This window comes from Euleptes europaea, chromosome 11, assembly GCF_029931775.1.
Source record: "Euleptes europaea isolate rEulEur1 chromosome 11, rEulEur1.hap1, whole genome shotgun sequence".
In the NCBI taxonomy this organism is placed as follows: Eukaryota; Metazoa; Chordata; class Lepidosauria; order Squamata; family Sphaerodactylidae; genus Euleptes; species Euleptes europaea.
Genome location: NC_079322.1, coordinates 54854727 through 54875532, shown reverse-complemented (window position 1 = coordinate 54875532; position 20806 = coordinate 54854727). Strand labels below are relative to the sequence as shown.

The window sequence follows — 20806 nt, the reverse complement described above, 5'->3', positions numbered from 1 at the left end:
TGGATCAGACCATCTAGTCAGGTATCCTGTTTACCACAATGGCCAGATGTTCTGGAAGGTCCAGAAGTGGGACATGGAAGCATAAGCCTCCCACTCTTCTTGCCCCCTGAACAACTGTTATTCTGTATTCCAAGTATACTGCCTCCAAACATGGATGTTCCATTTAGCCACTACAGCTAATAACTTCATAAATACTATACCCCTTGAGCATGGCAGGCTGTAGTTGAACTAGTTTCAGGTTTATGTATTTGAATCCTAACTAATCTTCATACAAATCTATTTTAGTTCCAACAAAGTTAATTCCAACAGTAACTTGATTGACCTTCAGATTGACATAAGTGCAGTGGCTCGAGTACAGATCAGAGGGTAAGTACATTATATTCAGCCCACATTTGAAACTAACATAGAGGTTTGTTTAATTTGGTTTACAGTAATCTAGGCTCGAAGTTGATTAGGCCACAAAGGGGCTTTTCAGTTCAGATACTCCACTGATTTCTCTTGGCACTGCAAAAAATTCTTCACAAAACTTTGAAGCATAAGAAGCTAAGTTTCTGATACTAGCTTTTCATACACCTGGGAAGAAATGTCTTTTCTTGATATAACAGCCATGGACCTTATCTACTGTACTTGCCTTAGACCTTGCAAATTTCATCAGCCTTTAATCAGACACACTCTCTCCCCACCATTGCCCTTCACCTGGTTTGGCAGGCCAAATCCTGAAAGCGTTCATGCTCACTAGTGTGCAGCAAAAATAAAATCAATATTTCTTTGGATCCAGATATATTGGAGCAAAAAAAATTGTCTTCCCGGTTTCCTGGGTTCCAAATAGTGGTATTTGGATCCAGGTTTTTTTTCAAGTTTCCAATATTTTCAGCTCCATTATTCCCTATGAGGAATCTTTCCAGGGGGCTGGGAGGTGTCTTTAAAGATACTGGCACTAAAACTGCAGGGGAGCTTCTGGTGCCTGTCCTAATTTCAAGTGATTTGAACTAAAGTGCTAAATTCTATGGGCCCCTGAAAAAAGTGCACCCAGCCATCCTCCATTGTTTTCTAAGGAGGGGAAAAAGTGAAAAATATAAAACCTGAGAATCTCTCCCATAGGAAAACTATTGAAGCTATTGCTATGCTAAGCCCAACCAATGTAACACCTGAAAAATTGAAACTATGTAATATCTGAGAATCAAACACTATGTAAAATGCATGAATCTCAACCTATGTAAAATGTGAGAATCAAAAGTAAAATGCAAGAATCCACCAACCCGCCCCCCTGCGTACCCAACACTAACCAACTCCTATAAAAACAAACTTTTTAAAAAAGAAACATAGCCCCTTGAAAGTGATATAACCTTATCTAAAGCAGCCTGGCAAGCCAATACCAAGCTTCAGGAGACACAGAAATACAGGGGAAGAAAAAGGAGGGGAACGTAAAAACCATCCAGGGAGCCATAAAATCCTGGGTCCGAAAGCTTCCAGTTAATCCCGAATATTTCTGGGATTTTTCGGGACCCATTTTTTTGTTATCCCAAAATATCCAGGATATATTTGGGGAACCAAATATACCTGGAAAATACCAATAAGATGTTTTGGGGTAAATTTTCTGCTCAGATATTTCCAAACGCTCATCCTTGTTACTCACCCTAAAAGTCTGACTGCATATGGTTCAGGGTTTCCATGGATGTTGGCAGTGCTAACTTGGCTGCACACTCAACATCTGGTCACCACCTTTAAATTTACAGAGTGGGCATACCTTATGTATGATTAGACGACACTTTCCTGACATGTGCAAATATGGTCACATAAACCATCCTAGTCATCTTCTGCTTTTACTTAGACTAGAGGTTGTTTTCCAGGTCCATTTGGATCTAGCAATGGAAAATGTGAGTACTTTGTCACAATAGTGAAAGGTTCAGAACTCTTTAGAATAAGTGATCCTTTTAAAAATGGGCTTGAAAGTTATTTTTGTTCATCAACTGTTACTTTCTCTCTTCACAGTAAGTTGCATATTGATCACAGTCTTGTTAAAGGGACACTAGATGTGCTAACCTCTGGTTCCATGCATTTGGAAATCTCATTGTTTGATATTTGCAATGCATGTGATAGTGGGGAGACAAACGCATGTTAACGTTTTTCACAAGAATGTCCTCAGACAGAAGCATATCATGAAATGTTCATGCAAAGGATTAAATGGTTGTGTAGGGGTCCCTTTGTTTTCTATCAAATCCTGTGCAGTATGACAGGTTGCACAATTAGAGGTGGTGTTGTGTAGGTGTTAAACATTGGACTAGCAAGAGCTGGGTTCATAATCCAACTCAGCCAGGAAGATCATTACTCAGTGACTTGACCCAGTTGCCTTTTTCAACCTAATCTATCTAACAGGTCTGTGAGACCTGGAGGCAAAAACCATGTATGCTTCCCTGAGAAAGGCTGAGATTTAAAAAAAAAATGGAACTGATAGATGAGGTGTCTATATCTCATTGATTAATAGTGGTGTTTCTGGTGTAGCATATCAGGCAGCCCAGTATTCCTAAAATGGAAAAAAACCCAAAGTAATTAAAAAGTAAACAGAGAATAGAGTAAATGTCAACCTAATTCAAAGCCCAGTATAGTCAACAGTAGTCTCACATTATCTTTCGAGTTCGTATAATGATCTTAGTCCAGAGAGCTCCTTTAGGTTGTCCATGGGCTCAGAGGGATTACCAGGGAACAGCGTTCCCACACTGTATCTCAAATTGCTTTTGAAACTTCTCCAAGTTTCCAGCCTGGTTTCCATTGCAGCTTGAGGAGCACTCTTCAAGGTAATATGTCCCAAAGGTGTGCAAGGCACATGGAACTAATTGTATGGGTGTCTGGATTGTGGCCAAGCTTTTCAATTTATTAATAAGGTATCTGCAATCTTAAGTATATTTTACAAAACCTAGAGGTTGTATATTCCTATGCATTCATCTTTAACCAAGTGTCTAAATTTAAACATCTGTTGCTAAGTAAAAGGCAGCTCGTGTAATACAATGAACAGTACCAGATTTAAAAACCTACTCTATAGACATAGCTAGCAGAAATTTTGCAGCTCCTAAAAGTGTATCCTGTCTAGGCTTTGCTAATATCATATGAAATCAATCAGTTTCCTAATCTCCAAAGGAAAATTAAAATGGATACTCTCATTTGAAGGAGAAGCTGTTTGTGAAGTACTACAGATTTCATCAGACAAACACCTCATCCAACATGCCGTTGTATCTTTCCATTGATGGTTGCAAAATATTCCCTTAAAATATTTACTGTTGGACCTCATTGCTCTTCATAAGTGAATGCGCGTGGATATATTTTATCTTTGTTATCTGGTCATTTGCATTGGTATTTACAATTGGCAAGAATATAAAACTTTACTTTGTTGCTAACTGAGCAGTGCCCCTTCTCGATAGAATACCAGAAATGTGTGCGGCATCTTGCAACTAGGTTCCTGTATGGATGCCTCTTTCCTAAAGACCAGCAGGGCCCTCTAATGAAGCTGCAGCACAAAAATCCTCTCTTAAGCTTTCACCTTAACTAGGCCCTGGCCATCTATTTCAATATTTTTTGAGAATGCAAGGCAACATGAACGAATAGGTATGGATCCAGCTGTACTGTTTTCTCCTCTGTTCCTTGGAGCACAGATACAGATTAGGCCAAGCTGAAGCTAGCAGTCGTATTGTAGCCCAACAGATGGGAAAGGGGATGGTGGAGGAAGCATTGGGGTGGAAGTAAGCTGGATCCAGACTAAACCCACCAACTGAATACGCAAAGCTGCCTTGTGCTTTACACACCCATTGTATTTGCCAAGGAAATGCCTGTTTTTCCCCACAATAAGCAGATAAAGTGTAAATAACAGAACTAGTTATATCAGAGAGGCTTTTTGATGCGTGTGCACTGACATTTATGGATCCAAACCTGTTATTTGAGCTTTGCATATGTTTTATGGGACATCCCAGTGTACCTATTGCAAGTGAAGCGGCCCTGTGTAAACTCTGAAGAATCAATATATTGCTAATCATCTGTGTCTAAAGTAATATAATATAATATAATATAACTTTTTTAACATCTCTAATTTATATACATATGGGTCTTCACAACCTGTACATTGCTTTCCTGGTTCTGATTAAAGTTAGCAATTTCTTGCCACGACTGTTTGAACACATAGGTATTCGCATCCAAGCCCTGACCTAGATAGCCCCAGGCTAGCCTGATCTTGTCAGATCTCAGAAGCTAAGCAGGGTCAGATCTAGTTAGTATTTGGATGGACAGCCTCCAAGGAACACCAGGGTCATGACGTGGAGGCAGGCAATGCCAAACCACCTCTGTTGTCTTGAAAACCCTACGGGGTTGCCATAAATCAGCTGGGCCTTAACGGCACACACACAAAATTCACATCCAAACAATGATATTTCATAATATTGTCGAAGGCTTTCACGGTCGGAGTTCATTGGTTCTTGTAGGTTATCCGGGCTGTGTAACCGTGGTCTTGGTATTTTCTTTCCTGATGTTTCGCCAGCAGCTGTGGCAGGCAGCTTCAGAGGAGTAACACTGAAGGACCACAGTTACACAGCCCGGATAACCTACAAGAACCAATGATATTTCATGTTTGCAATACAACCTCCCTGGTTACAATATCTTTGTATGCATACCAAAAATTGTTAAAATTGCTGTTCAGGCACAGTTATAGAAATAAATTTTGGAGGTTGTGCTTAAAATTAGCATGCAGTTGCATTTAAACATTGTTTTGTTGAATTTGCTGTTAGCCCAAAGCCAAGGAGTAGAACATGCAGAAACTGAAAAACCCTTTGCGATGGTGGCGGTTTTGCAATCAGCACAGAACTATTTTTACAGTAAATATGCTATCATTGTTAACTGCTGTAGTACTTGGATCCTACTTAACTCTGGTTACTGTCAATCACTACAGAAAAGTAGCTCTTGGTGGCCACAGTTTCTAGACGCGCTGGTCATAACTAATTGAAATGAGCCTTTAAAGAATTGCAGTAATCTTTGGCTTTCATTACTCTAGGGCTGTGTAGAGACAATTATGCTGTGCAGCAATGGAGTCAAAACACCGCCACCCCTTATTGCTGTTCTGGCATTAGCTCCAATTCATTATTTGTACCTTGATAATTGGCAGAGGAGCTTATTGGCTATATTAATCCAACTGCTATTTGTGGATACTTCTCACACAAATCAACAGAAAATGGTAAAATTGACCAGACCCGATCATAATTGGCTTCTAAATTACACCCATTCAATTTCCGCACTTACTTTTCCCCCACCTCCTTTTGAAGAGCTACATGAGCCCCTATTTAGAACCTGCTCATGGAAGGTCTTCTGACTCTTGCAATCCATTTCCAGTTGATACCCAAAGATTTTTTTTTCATTTGCTGAGCACAATATAATGATTTTTTGCATTTGTGTAACTGATCACCCACCTAATGTGGCTTCATTCTTGAACTGTTTCAGAGTTTCTCATCCACCACAAATTGTTTTGCCAATTCATAACTGGGAACCAAAGGAAGAACCAACCAAAGAAGATGACATTGGACCTTTAGTGGAGCATATATATGAGGTAAAAAAATTGCAAAGAAAGCAATGACATCCCAAGGTATTTATAGATTACAGTTTCACAGAAGCATGGTGAACTCTGGTATCTGAACTCTTTTCCAAGGCAGTAACATTGCCTTGTGAAACACAACTGTGGTGAGGAAAGTGCTCTGTGTGTTTTTGTCAGAGAAAAAGAGAGAGAGAGAAAAGGCTCTAACAGTTTCGTTCAAAGCTGATTGGAAAGACAGTGGCATGCAAATCTTGTAAATAACTAAAATAAATACATAATTCAGACTTCAGCACGGGAGATTGTCAGATTGCATTGGGAAGGCTGGAACTGTCCGACCCAAATGTGGAACCACATTATACAAACATGTGGTGTTACAAAGTAACCACAACAAATGTGGAAAAATCCATTTCATCTTTGAAACTTTGAACTTTGCACTCACTCTTCTAAAGCCTTTGTCCCCAGCCCCTGAAATCTGAAAAGCAGCTCCAGATCGGGGTGCCTTCCACTGCCACACCCCTCGTTGCACTCCCATTGTATCCATTCACTTGTATTTCTCCCATCTCCAAGGTCAAGCTCTGAAAAACTAGCAACAGAAGTCTGATGTGAAAGACAGTGATTTCACTGTAGCCAGTCATGACTCCTCTTCTCCAAATCCCCAGATCAGTTTTGTGTGTGATGCTACTGTTTCCCAACTGAACACTTCCATGAGCAAGGCAAGGGTATTATGAAGATTTAGGAAGCTTGACACATGGTCCTGTTCAGTTAGGAATCAGAAGTGTTACTACATCTTTATTGAGTCCATGACCTCCTTGGCCAATTCACTGGTATGTACGTCTGTTGTTTAAATTGCAAAGCCAGTCCCGTACCAGATAGCAAAGGACCTGCTGTGACTTCTATTTTAACATTACATCTGTTTTCACCATAAAATGCTGCTTTAAGTATTGGGATTGTGTGCCTACATACAACGTAATACTTTTTTTCCCCTTGCCGCACTAGGCAAAGAGGGTTTCCTAGGATTTTTTAAAAAGTTGATTCTCTCAGAAGCACGAGGAAGGCTGAACACTATGAGAAACTATTACTCTTAAAATTTGGTTCACTACTGTAGTCCTGGCATAACATAGTGGCTAAGAGAATGAATTATCTCAGCCGTAAACTAAACTCCCTTTAGGCAAGCCATTCTCTCAGAGTCAGTTCCCCCTTCTGCAGTATCGGGACAATGGCTTGTATCCTACCATTCCTCTCAGCAAAGTTTAAAGCATCAGTTCTTGTAGGTTATCCGGGTTGTGTGACCGTGGTCTTGGTATTTTCTTTCCTGACGTTTCGCCAGCAGCTGTGGCAGGCATCTTCAGAGGAGTAACACTGTGTCCTTCAGTGTTACTCCTCTGAAGATGCCTGCCACAGCTGCTGGCGAAACGTCAGGAAAGAAAATACCAAGACCACGGTCACACAGCCCGGATAACCTACAAGAATTGATGAACTCTGACCATGAAAGCCTTCGACGATATTTTAAAGTTTAAAGCCTTTCTCCCACTTAAGAAGCCTGCCTCTGGCTGGAGAGGCACTTGAAGAAACTGTTCTGCCAGGGGAAGGCTCTGTAGGCTAGAGGAAGGCTTCAGGCTTTGCTGAGCAGAATGGTGGGATGCATGCCAAGTATATCTAGGGCTTTTGTAAGGGTTACTGTGATAGTACGTGTAAAGCGCTTTGAACACTGACTATACTATACAAGAAAACTAATATAATTATTGTGCCAGAAATAAAGCATGTACAGATTCTGTGTTCCTTAAGCAAGCTGGATGAGTTAAATCAAAGTTCAATGTTTTTAAAATAAATAAAAAGTCATTAACACCGCAGTCCTAAGCATTGTGACACTCTTCTCCATCCGTTGGTCAAGACACACACCCTGAAGCATGTGTGGCCTCTGATATCTTCAAGCCTATGCAATCATCATTTTATCCTGAAGATGCCAATATTTAAATGAGAAGAGACAATTCAGAAATGAGAAAAACAAATCTCTTTGGAGTTAGATGGACAGTCAATGTTTGAAAGAGAACAGGATATGTCTCACACTCTTTATAAGCATGTAGGTGGAATAACATTAGAAATCTCAGCTGAACATATGGTTGACAAAATCTCAAAAAAACTTGTTTTAAATTTTGCAAGGTAAGAGCTGAGATACATAATAAGAAATGTCCATTTATGTCTCTAATAATTTGACATCAAGTTTAATATTCTGATTCTCATTAACTCAACACATTATTTAACCAATAATAATACTTTTCACAGTTCAAAGCAGTTCAGATATATTATCTTATTATATTATTTAAAATAACCCATATACAATGATAGGATAAAGCTAAGTGAGATAATTAGTTCATGGCAGCAGCAGTTTTTGAACCAGGGACTTCTGGATTTCTGTCTCATTCTCTCAACCACTGTGTTACATCAGCTCTCGTTTTTAGTTTAAAGATCACAGCTTAGAGGGACAGTTTTGGAAGAAAACTGCTTTGAGGTTCATAACATTAGGAGAATAGACCTTGCCAAAGGCAAGGGAGAAGACAATTGACAGTTTACAGTCGGGCTGGGGATACTGGTTGAATGTACGTCATAGTCATACATTTGCTCCTTGTCAGCTGCAACATGGTTGGCTTCTGTTGACGCATAAGCTCAAGGGGTTGGTTTAGCTTCTGATGTATCATCAATGAATGTGGTGTTGGGCTACCAAACTGTCCCTTGTGTGTGATCCCAGTGCTCAAAGAACACCACAAAACCAAAACACCTGGAACACTGGCATTCCAAGACTGATATTCAGATTAGTGTTCCAATCAACATTAAACTATTTGTTTTGTTTCGTTATTGATACACCACTTTTGTCGCTAATGGGGACACAAAGGACTTGGATCATCATTGTCCTCTTGTCCATTTTATCCTCACAACAACACTCCCTGGAGGTAGGTTAGACTGAAAGAGAGTGACTGGCCCAAGGTGGCCCAGCAAATTTCCATGGCAGAGTGGAGATTCAGCACTAACCAGTATACCATGCTAGTCCTTAACACCATAAGACCATACCATGGGTTGGATCCAAACTATTTTTTTCATTAACAGAAGACTGAGGAGGGAGAGCAGAGGCAGAAAAGTTCCATTCCTTTGATGGAAGATCCTTCCATTAATGGAAACTGAACTTTGGGTGGAATCCTATGTCTTTGTTGTGGGCTGGGCTGTTAAATTGCCAGATGTTTTTAGCAACCAAAATATGGAAGAACATACCTCTTCTACAAGCCAGCCAAATAACCTGAGTCACTCACTTTGTTCTTTTATGACTCTGTTCCTCATAAGTCAGAACAAAAGAGAGAGATAGTAATTTCTTCTTGCAGAGCTGTTCCTTATCTGTGTAAAATAACCCCCAAAGAGCTGGATTTAAGTGGTGGCCCCTTGCCTTTGGAAAGTCTTCCCCCATGAGGCTCACTTGGCACCTACCTTACTTTCCTTTAGGCACCATTTCTTTTTACCCAAGCTTTTAACTAATGTTTTATGGTCCACTTGTTGCCCGAGGATCATTTTATCTACATCGTTTTAGGATGATCAATGTGTATTTTATGCTTATGCCCTAGCTTATTTTAATGACATTGGCTTGTTTCTAATGGTTTTGTTTTATTATTTTGGTTGTCATCTGTCTGAGAAGTAATTTGTATTCTCAAAATATGTCACATTTTACATTGTACTGCACTTATGGTGGGGAATTATCTGGTGCTGGTTGACTGAGCTAGTATGAAGGCTCCGAGTGTTCTATCATTTGTGAAGCAAAGCAGTTTTGGAAACTGACTTTTCTGAGAGAAGAGTGAGGAAGAGGCCCTAGAAGATACAGAAGCAAAGGATAGAGAACCCAGAATGGTCAAGGCTGAAAAGCAGAGACCTGAGAAAAAGCAATGGGTGGTGGAAAGATGGAATTGAAGAAGCCAAGAAGAAAATAGAACTGGTTTGAATGTACATATAGGCAGAGTGACAAGCAAGTCTGTGCACTGTTGAAGAAAAGGAAAAGGGAACACGAAGAAGGAAGCCAAAGGAGAAATCTGCCAGAAGCCCGAGCTAAGGGGATTGTGCCAGTTGTACCTTCTATCATTGCAGCATTGTTACCTAGCAATGAAAGCAAAGAAACATTGGGTATAGGGACTGGATTTTGCATATTATTTTCATTTCAGGTATTCACCTGCATGTTTCTACTTAAATTCTGCTTATTAACTCTAGTTGCACAATGCTGGGCCCAGCGCCATCAATGATACTCTCTTGTATGTGGAATGGCCAGTCCTGAGCAGAGAGGAATTCCTCCTTTATATCCTGCATATTCAGACACATGGACCATTGCAATGTCAGACAAGCTCTTCTATCAACAGTTTAGAAATAAAGGTAGGACCATTATTGAAAAGGTATGTCTCAAAATGTTGAACGCTATATCCCTTGATGGTGTTACTTCCAGTAGTTTCAGACAATCTCAATCTAAAGGCCAAAACATTTAAAGCTTCCTCCACAAAGTAAGTTGTTCATGGCCAGTTGCTTATGATCTCGTTCCACTGATTACTCAATGCTAGCTGAACCCCCTATTTTTTCCTGTTTGCGGTTGCACATAGTGAAATGCTGAAACTGCATGGAAAACTGCTTCACATGCACTGACTGCAGCGTGGGGCAGCTTTCACCAGGTTGTGTTCTCAATGACCACTAATGCAGCGGCTTGTGTGACTGAACAGGGTCAACATTTCAACAGCATAGCAGGAACGGCTTTTTTATAAGATCAGTTGCAGTTTTTTCCATATGCACAGTCCCTAGTTTTTCTGGAGGTTCTCTGAGAAGAATCTCTCATCTTCCTTTCCTCCAATAGAGCAAAGAGCTCTGCTGGTTCTACCAAATGACACCTGAAGGGAGCACACACCCTACCTGAGGATGCTGTTGGCTTGGGTCCAAAGTACCTCCACCCACATGTACCAGCTCATGCTATGGGGTTGGTCAAGGAAGCCTTACTATAGGAACCCTCACTGGAGAAGTCTGAATGGTGGAATTCTTGGCATAAGGGTATCATTGGCAGTTGCCCCTGCCCCTTGGATCTTACACCACCCCTGCACTGCAGATAATTTCTACTTTGGAAGCCTTCCTGCATCAACTAAAAAAGTCTTTATTCTGGGAAGATTTTTTAAAGAGAAGCCAGTCCCCAGTGTTTGTTACTATTGAAAGCCACCGTGGTGTAGTGGTTAAGAGTGGCAGACTCTAATCTGGAGAATCAAGCTCGATTCCCTGCTTCTCCACATGAAGCCTGCTCGGTGACCTCTCTGAACTCTCTCAGCCCCACCTACCTCGCAAGGTGTCTGTTGAGAGGAGGGGAAGGGAAGGTGATTGTAAGCCCCTTTGAGAATGTAGAGAAAAACGGTATAAAAACAAACTCCTACTCCTACTCCTACTCCTACTCCTCCTTCTTCCTTTTGATACTCTTAGGCTGCCTAGAATATTTGTTTTTAAATATAAAGGTGGGAGTAAATAGTCAAATGAACAAACAATGTTGGGCCCTTCTGTCCAGCCCTGTTGAAAAGAAGGGTTATCTAAACCTTCTGGGCCCAACTGGGATGAAATGTTTTTCTTCTGTGTAAGAATACCTGTGAAAGAATGCATGTGTAAAATGCTTGGCATGAACAACCCACATGGAATTTTCAGGAAGGATCCATGTCCAAGAGCTGGCATGAATATGGTATTCTAATGAGATTTTCCATGTGTATTCCTCCCTGGAGCGAAAACAAAGGCTGTACGTTGCAATCAGCCATAATCGCTGAGTAGGAAATTGATTACATTGGAACTAGTTCACTGATTGATGCTCACCAAGTCTATCTTTTATCCCTCCCAGAAAAAAAAGACTGCTCAACTCTCCCGGGCAACTTGTTCTGTCGTTCAATCTGTTCTTACATGCTCATTCTAATTGTAACTTTTAGCATTTTAATTGATTAATTTAAACAAAATATTTTTTTTTTTTTTTTTACAAAAGCTAAGGGCCAAAGTATGCATGATTCTGGAGTTCCGTAACTGGGACTCCAGAATTGTTATACGAACTTAAAAAGCAGGCAACAGAGGTGCTGATATATAGAAAGAGGAGCTGACATTTTCCCTCCCCTGTACCCATGTTGTACTTGTCTTTTTCCCAACTGGGGCTTAAAGCAGCCCTGAGGAACATTTTCAAAACTGCATAGATGGAAGTTATGGCATTCCTTTCCCAGTGGCAAAGCCCAATCTGTATTCACCCACCACCATGGCTGCTGTTGCAGACTGAATAATACATCTGGAGTTCCATTCACAGTTCTAGAGCACCATGTATCATTTGCCATGTTCTTTCTGTCTGTCTTTCATATCCCCTGTGCAATGTTTCTAAACTTTGGTGTTCTTTTTCAGTTTGGTTCTGGAGTAATACCAGTGTTACTTGTCAAGTCCAAAGTTTAACCTGTTTAATTTGTTGCTTTAATCTGTTCAGTCCTGTTAAAGTATGCAGATTGATTCCGCTTGTGAGATTTGATATTAGAAAAGAGCTTCTTTTTTTTTTTTTACTTTATTAACATGCTTGCTGGAGTTATATAAAATAAAAAAATATATGAATCTAAGTTCCTTCTTTTGTGATTAGTATAAAACAATATCAACAAAACCAGACACGGGTCCTAAGATTTCTCCAACAAACGTTTTATTTATAACTATTCACCCAGAGTGGTTTTTCCAAATGCAGCAAACCATAGTTGGAAGAATTAGTTTTCCAGAAAGCCACAAATACTGATCATACCAAAAGTATTTACCGGTGCCAATAAAACTATTGACTACTAACCACAAGATTTCTGGACTCATGCTAAGTGTCTGCTTGTACAATGATGAACAGAATCTAGTTCCAAGAGCTTAACTGATACAAAATACAGTTGCAAAAGTCATTCAGAAGACAGGGGAAAATGCCATCTAGTCATTTTTGTTTTGTTTCTTTCACAACATCCTGCTGGACGGTACCTAACGCTCTTGCTTGCCGATCACTGCTAGACAGCTATTCTCAGGACAGAGCCACAGAATGAAAAAAAGGACAGGCTACTACTATAATGCCCATGATCTCAATGTATCTGCTAGAGCAATTGAGGGGTCTGTTTGCAGCTTAATTTTCTCTCTCTCTTTGCAGTTTGCGGTCCCGCAGGACACGCCGGAACTAGCTGCTTTTTTGCGCAACTCCTCGATTCCTCACTATGTTGGGCGGAGGGAAGTCAAAGCCTCAGAGCATCAAACAAACTCTGCAAAAATTCTGGTGAGATTCCTGAATATGGTAGTGCCATTGAAAGCTTACAGTGCTGCTCTTTGCATGTTTACTTGAGATGATGCAGATTGAACGACAGAACCTCTTTTCAGTGAGGTGTGTGGGCATAGGATCGCAGCCTTAAGAACGTTGTGGGGTGTGTGCTTCACGTCTGCTCTTATTACTGCCAAACACAAGTGCCAGTCATGCAGGACTATTATTGAGAGCCAGCGTGGTGTAGTGGTTAAGAGCAGTGGTTTGGAGTGGTGGACTCTAACCAGATTTGATTCCCCACTCCTCCATATGAGCGGCGGACGCTAATCTGGTGAACTGGGTTGGTTTCCCCTCTCCTACACATGAAGCCTGCTTGGTGACCTTGGGCTAGTCACAGCTCTCTTAGAGCTCTCTCAGCCCCACCGACCTCACAGGGTGTCTGTTGACTCTAAATGGGGGGTCTTTTTTTTGAGAATCCAGGTGTTCCCTGTCTATGGCTTCTTCCACTTTACTGTGATCTTTCTGAAATCTGAATTGGTACGGTCTTCCAGGGAAAATTGCAACCAATTACAGCCTTTGTGTGCTGTATGGACAAGACAATACATGTTTTCTCACCCACACCAGCCCCATTTTCCTTGCCCCAACCCCACAGCCACCGTTCATCCCACCCATACCACTGCAGGGCTTTAATAATAGTGATTGACATACATTAAGATATGTCAGTTAGTGGGGTAGATCCAGTCATCCTCCAATAAGCCATTCTCCGACCTTTCTCCTACTTAATTGGCTCTTCTGTTGGAGGAAGAGCCACTTAAGCTGGAGTAAGGATCTTTAGGCTAGAAAGCCTTCAGACTGTGCTCAGTTGAGTGATAGAAGACGATTCTCTCTACCTCAAGAAGTCTCAAAGTGACTTAACATCCCAATCCCTTCCTCTCCCTACAACAGGCACCTTATGAGGTTGGTGGGGCTGAGAGAGTTCTGAGAGAACTGTGACTGGCCCAAGATCACCCAGCAGCCTTCATGTAGAGGAATAGGGAATTGAACCCAGTTCTCCAGATTAGAGTCCACCACTCTTAACCACTACACCATACTAGCTCTCAGAAGAGGAGTAGGATCCACTCTACTGATTTAAAAAAAAATAAAAGGTCCCTTGCTGGCACAGGGAAATGACAGTCACAGGGGTCTGGAACAAGAAAAGTACGAGACAAACTACTATATGGACCCCCTGTTGGCATTGCATTCTCAGTGGCAATGGAAGGAACATGGAGAATCGTTGCCGTGTGGTCACAGCCTTGGTTCCTATCAACAAGGTCAAGCTAACATTCTCAATTCCAGAGAGACCACCTTTGAAGATGCTACCATTAAACCTTAAAAACTCTCAACCCACACCAGACTGCTGTTCATCTGATATCTTTCTCAAGGACTAGTCTTTCATGTTGCCCGTTCAGACTGAGCAACTGCAGACAGTTAGCCCAAATAGTAACTCTGTGTGGGATCTGCATTTTACATAGTGAAATAAACAAGAAGCAGAGCTTTATTCAGTAGTTTCATCCAACCTTATTGTACTTGGATTTAGTCTGGCAGCGTTTGCTTGGTGTCTTTTCCTAATCACACAAGGGGGAACAGCCAAGATGATTGAGAGAGGGGAACAGAAAACGGCAAGCACGTCTTTTGTTTTGCAGGCCGCTGTTTACATATTTCAGCCTCCCTCCCCAGTGATTTCAGTTCTCAGATCTGATGAGGGATTGCCTCGTTCTCTTGATTTGTGGAATGCTCCATATGTTCTGTTCTGTTGCGTGCATGAAACATTCCTCAGCATCAGATGGAGGAACATCTTGCCTTTCGTGGAGCCTTGTGTGCGCATCATAGTCTATGGATTACAGCCCATGGCTAGAATTGAAAGGAGCTACATCTAGCAAGCCCTGCTGGGATTTTTGACCTTTCCATCCTTTAAACCAGCATCTCTGCCCCATGCTGTTGGAGGGCACAGAAATAGTGTGTGGTTCTTAAATTCTCATTGATTAAAAACATTTAATCTGCAAGTTACGAACATCTGATAAAAATGAGTTTCTGCATAGGCCTCTGATTATGTGACTTTTGGTCTGGCATGATTATGAATTAGAAATAAAACATGCCATGCTTGCCCCTACAAGACAGAAAAGTAAACAAGCCTGGCTAGATTAAAGACTTGTTCAAATAAGTAAAGATAAACAAACGCATCCTCTAAAATGCATCCTTTCAATATGTGCTGTGTAATCAAGTTCATGTTGAGGAAGTAAATGAAAGCTGAGAGGATGAAATCTTTAATTCAGTTCTAATGGGGGAACATTCTGTCAAGCATTGTATAATTTTGTGTACAAATGTAACATTGAAGTGCTATTTACAGGTATAAAATTATACGTGTCTAATTATTTTCCTGAGACTGAATTATAGAGAGAGTATCATTTGACAGAAATTAACATTAGGGCATCAAGTGCTGTGTTAAGGTGGAAGAGTTTGAACAAGTCTTACTGTTTCATATTTATTCTCCAGTGTTGTTACACCCCACGTCCCCAAGTGGGAAGAAGGAACAGGGGCCATACCACCCAGTTTTGATTTTCTTTGGATAAGAGAACACTGAGACTTAGCATGTCTGTGTTATTTCCATTATTTGCAAAAATACAAGTAGAATCTAGACAGAAGCAAGGAGGCATTCCTAGAATGCAGGAAACCTGCTACCGCAGGTCAGGTCCCTGAAGACACACTGAGTCACAAGGTGATTCACCTTCCCCATCTCAGAGCTCTTGTGCAGTCTTTCTCTGCCTTGGCCTGTCACTTTCAAACTGTAGAAAAGAGCATGAGTCCAGTAGCATCTTCCCCAGGCTCTAATAGATCAATCATTCAAACCCACTGGAGGATTCCCAACCTATCAGGAATGCACCTTCTATCAATTGGATCCCATGAATGAAACATCAACCAACTAGTGGGCCATTCATCTAACAAGGAATAGTCAATATTAACACAGTTCAACATTTTAAATATTATATTTAAAACAGATGCAAATTGGGCAAAAAAAATTTAATTCTCTAACAAGGAAACCTATATTTTGTACTTGGGTATGTTATTGTTCAATTAAGTAACTTGCAGTCTAATTCTAAGTATTATGGACTTCAGCAGACTTAAAAGATTGTAACTGATTAGGATGGCACTGTGAATGGGAATTTTATTTTTTAGAAAATAAATTAAAAACCTTTTATCCTTTAAATATTAATGCCAATAATGTTGGGGGTCTAGATTCCATTCTGAAAACTGCCTACTTAAGTACTGTTATATTGCTATCAAGGGATGATTGAAAAGTTGTATTGTTTCTCACATAGAACTGTACAAATGTGGAGTGCCTAATAATCACCTGTTCGGTAGGACTGTTAGAAAGAGGGAAAAGTGCTGCTCTTAAAATACGGTCTCGGTTATGGGCCTCAACATTTCTGAAGGTAAGGAAATGCATGGTTAAAATGATATTGGAAAGGACTTTGTGTGTGTAATATATTCACTATGTAAATTAAATATGAATCTTGGTTCTGCAGTCTGTGATCATACTGGAATCCCCATCCTAGGCCCATCCAAGCCCAATTCAGTTGAATGAAAGGGGAACAGAACTCCCAAGCCCCAAAGCTCCATCGCCTGGGCAGCTTGTCATATTTTGTGCTGGAATGCTACAGTATGATGAAAAATTCAGATCTTAAGTTTTGATTATTACATGTGAAAATGTCCCCTTTTCAGGCGTTATTAATGATCAGCATCTTGGGCCAATAGGCACGCCACAAATTACATAGCGAACCTGTTCGGCAGTCATAATCAAGCTGACCAAGGATATGTTCATCTTGCACCAAATAATTCAAACAGTTGCCAATCAAGTTTGCAGCTACTCCGTTACTCAGAAGCGGTTGGTTCTCTTCTTGCACTTCCCATGTCATAACCTTGGTGTGCTGGGGCACAGGAAGGTTTCAGGGAGAATAAGCAGTGACTTCCAACTGATGGGGGATCAGCTGGGAGTCGGTTTCTGATCCGCAATCACCACCATCCCCCCCAAAATGGCTACACTTTGAAACTTTCCAGCTTCACTATTTCCCAGCCAGACTTGGGCCCAGTGATTTTTCCTAGTGGGGAGTGGACTTCTGATCCAACTCCCCAAGAATACACCTACTGTGTCCCTGCAAGGCTGAAGTAGGGAGTTTAGAAGTAATCAGCGCCTTTTCTTCCCACTTGCAATGCAGATAAGTACATCGCTTCTGTCCTACAGAATCCCCTACATCTCCCTCTTGATTCCAAGCTGGGGAGGAGAGAAAAGGGTTGGTTTTTTACTTCCCTGCTTGCAGCGAGGGGGGGGGGGAAGAAGCCAATCACTTTTCTTCCTCCCCCCACCAGCTTGGAGGAAAAGGAAGAGAAATAGCCTGCTTCTCAACTCCCCATTCCAAGGGGGGCAGAGATGAGAAGCCAGTTGCTCCTATTCCCTCCTGAGCTTGAGGTGAGGATCAGTCTATTATTGTTCTGTTGTTGGACCTCCAGAACAAGTGGTTGGCCACTGTGTGAGATAGGATGCTGGAATAGATGGACCAATGGTCTGATCCAGCAGGGATCTTCTTACGTTGTGCAGGCAGTAGACCACATATTTCATGGATCACATGTGCTGAAAGTGTTTTCAGATTCTCTTCTACCAGTCTCTTCTTTTTACACAAACAAATGTATTAGAGTGGACTGAAAATAATTTTTCACCCCCCAACCCACCCTATCCTAATGTATTATGTAGGCCAATGTGACATTGTACAAAATAACGGAACAGTTTCTCCTCCCAGATATGGAAGTGTAATCCTGATGAGTATTTAATCCATTGTAATTTATTTTAGGAATACAGAACATATGTTTCCCTTCAAAGAATGAATAAATCACTTCTTTTGCATTTGTATACAATGACTTTCTAACTTCGTGCAATGCTAAAATGACGTATTCTGATCACTCTGTCTCATAGCAAATTGTGGTCTGTCGCCTAAAAACCTACCACTTTATCACAAGCTGCAGTTATATGGTGATTTAACATATTTGGGTAAACAAGCAGCCTGAGGTCTCCCAGCGAACCAACAAAGATAATCGAAACTGCTAAACCCAGGCCAAGAAGGGACAAAATGATTTTTGGCTTTATTTCAAAGAGTGAATGCAAATGTGAACATATGTTAAGTTTTGTATTCAGTCCGCTGAACCAGCAAGTCATTAAATGCCTAAATCATACAAAGGAGAAGTAGCTTCATTTAGTTAGGCTACGTTGTGTTTTCCAGTGCTATACACTTTATAGTATGTTTCTGTTAGGTTTCTATCTTTGTTATTTATTACATATCTGATATGCTTATTAAAGAAAAACCTCTAGTCTATCCATCACACGCAAACATGCATAATTAAGCCCTGAAAAACAGCAGTTTAAGACTTGTGATTATCTTTTTCAAATGCACATCTGGAATCACATGGGAGGGAAGGTACTTGTGGTGGATTTGGAATGGAGTCGCTGAAGACAAGGAGAGGTTATACACATCCTCCCCTGTTACCACCACCACGCACAGCTCTTCACTCAAAATCAGTCTCCCAAAGCTGATTTTATGCTTCCTCAAAAAAATGTGTTTAGCTTGTGTTTTTTATTTATGTAAAACATTTGCATCCCCATCTTTCAGTCCAATTAGGGCTCCAGCAAACAAGGAGGAGGATAAGTAAGGCAACGAAACCGGAAAGTCTTCACACACTGGTGAAAGACAGTGATCAAGGGGGATAGATGGATCACCCCGGGGAGTAAATTCCATAATTCTGTCATTGTTCCTAACTTGTGAGGCTGTTTCCTCTCCTGCTTTAAACACAGATAAGCATTGGAGCAGCAGCAACATTAACCATGTTTAGGGTTTCCTCTTAACCAGAGATTGCTTATCAGTTTCAACTGTAGTTTCAACTTCTGGCTAAATAGGAACCCTGTTAATCATTAACTAATTATTTAAAAAAAATATGCCCACCTTTCTGCTGACCAACACAGATCCAAGGAGGGTAACAAAGATGCAAAATACAATAAAATTGTGTACAATCAAAACAATTAAAACTAAATATAAATTAATTAAACCTACATTAGCACTCTGGTCTAAAAACACTTTATGCAAGCCAAAAATACAATCCCTTTTGTCCAAATTCAGACTGCCTCAAAAGCTCTCCAGGATAGTTCTGTTCTGCAGCTTTGCCAGAAAGCCAGGAGGGCAGAAATGTCCCATAATGTCTTCTGGGAGACTGTGCCACAAGCATGAAGGCAGGCACTGAAAAAGTCCAAGCCACCTCAGAACCTGCCGCCAACAAAAAGGGCACTGACAATAGACCTTATTGGGAAGAGTGAAGCAGCTGCACAGGAGCATGCAGGGATTTCATGCTTAGCGTAATTGCTGACAAAACACTTAACCACTGCTACAGCAGGAGAGAGGAGTTTGCTCTAAGAGGGATTCCATATCCCTCTCTCAAACTGTTAACCTTGGGCTGGATCCACATGTAATTGGATATTGTAATTGGATGCTGTTGTAATGATTCACTTCCTGACTTTTCCTGTTCAGACAGGAAATCCAGGAGTTGAATATTACCACAGCTAGAAAAGATCCTTAAATATTAGCCAATATCAAGATGATTCATACTATAGTATTGCCCATTACTATTTATGGGTGTGAAAGTTGGACAATGAAGAAAGCAGCCAGGAAAAAAGTTCATTAATTTGAAATGTCATGTTGGAGGAGAGTTTTACAGATACCATAGGTTGGTACTATAGGGTTGCCATAAGTAGGAAGTGACTTGATGGCACTTAACACAGAGACACATATAGGAAGCTTCTTGTTTCTTATTTTGCATTTTGATTTTATTTCCCTCTTGCCTGAATATTTATTTAAATGCTTCCAAGCATCTCCTTTAAATAAACCCACAATGCATATTGTGACGAATTCATTCTTATGATATGGTTCATTGAGGAACCCACATGTCTCCATCAGGTTGACGACTTGGGTCTCCAGGAAGTAGGTTCTACCTCACATAAATAACATATGTTTTCAGCAGGCTTAAATACATTTTTAAAAATCATCTTGCTAAATTATTGTTTGCCCTCCATTACCTGCATTTTTAAGGGGCATTTTGCTGGCAGTTGTTCAGTTCATAGTAGTTGGATCTCATGCAGAGAAGGAGTAGTAACGAATTCCCAAAGTATACATTTAAATGGGAACAGTGCATTGCTCGCTGTCCTCCTTCTAAATGTGCCAGACATCAGTGGAAATGAGGTGGAACCTCCCTTCCCTTTCTATGAAGCAAGACCAACATTATTACAATAACAACATATTTAGCAGTGTGCTTCAGTTCTGGGAGAAAAGTTCACTCCTACCACAAGACCTTCAGCTTGAATAAGAAGATTTTGTCAGTTTCTCCCCTTAGAAAAGGGCTCCTCCTGATACGATGCCTGAAAAGGAAAGCAGTCCTTCAGATTTACCTCAGAAGTAGCAAGATGAAGTGCAATGGTGTTGCGCCCTCTGGAGTGGTAGTCAACACATGTTCAAAGGCTGCAACATCATTCAGATTTGAGAGGAAACGTCAGCCCTGCTAGATTCAGCTAACGATTCCAACTGACTTAGACTACTTCATCTTCCTTCCCCACGTTGCCATCTGCAAGCCAGATGCGGTGGGGGGGAGGGTTGTCCTCGCATGCCTTGCTTGGACTCCATCTTGTATCTTTTGGAATGGGTTATTGTCTTCTGCTGTTGTGCCTCATTGGGACCAAAGCAGGCACCATCATTCATCAACATGTCTAGTGAGAATTCGTTTAAATAGTTTTTTACTACCTAGGTGGGCCAGGAGGCTGATGCTCTTTCCAAATTACCTCTGCCTGTGTCTGGATAACATGCAGACAGATACTGTACTCAAGTGTTTGT

The 20806-nt window shown here is 40.9% G+C and overlaps 1 protein-coding gene across 1 annotated transcript in view; it reads left to right on the top strand.

Annotated features, from left to right (window-relative positions):
• Positions 1 to 20806, top strand: part of ITGA8 (integrin subunit alpha 8) — a 128651-nt gene that overhangs the window by 81590 nt on the left and 26255 nt on the right. Inside the window, exons 22-26 of the mRNA XM_056857097.1 lie at positions 286 to 366; positions 5476 to 5581; positions 9809 to 9967; positions 12744 to 12866; positions 16205 to 16318. Of these exons, the coding sequence (XP_056713075.1) occupies positions 286 to 366; positions 5476 to 5581; positions 9809 to 9967; positions 12744 to 12866; positions 16205 to 16318 (583 nt within the window). The remainder of the gene's footprint in view (positions 1 to 285; positions 367 to 5475; positions 5582 to 9808; positions 9968 to 12743; positions 12867 to 16204; positions 16319 to 20806) is intronic.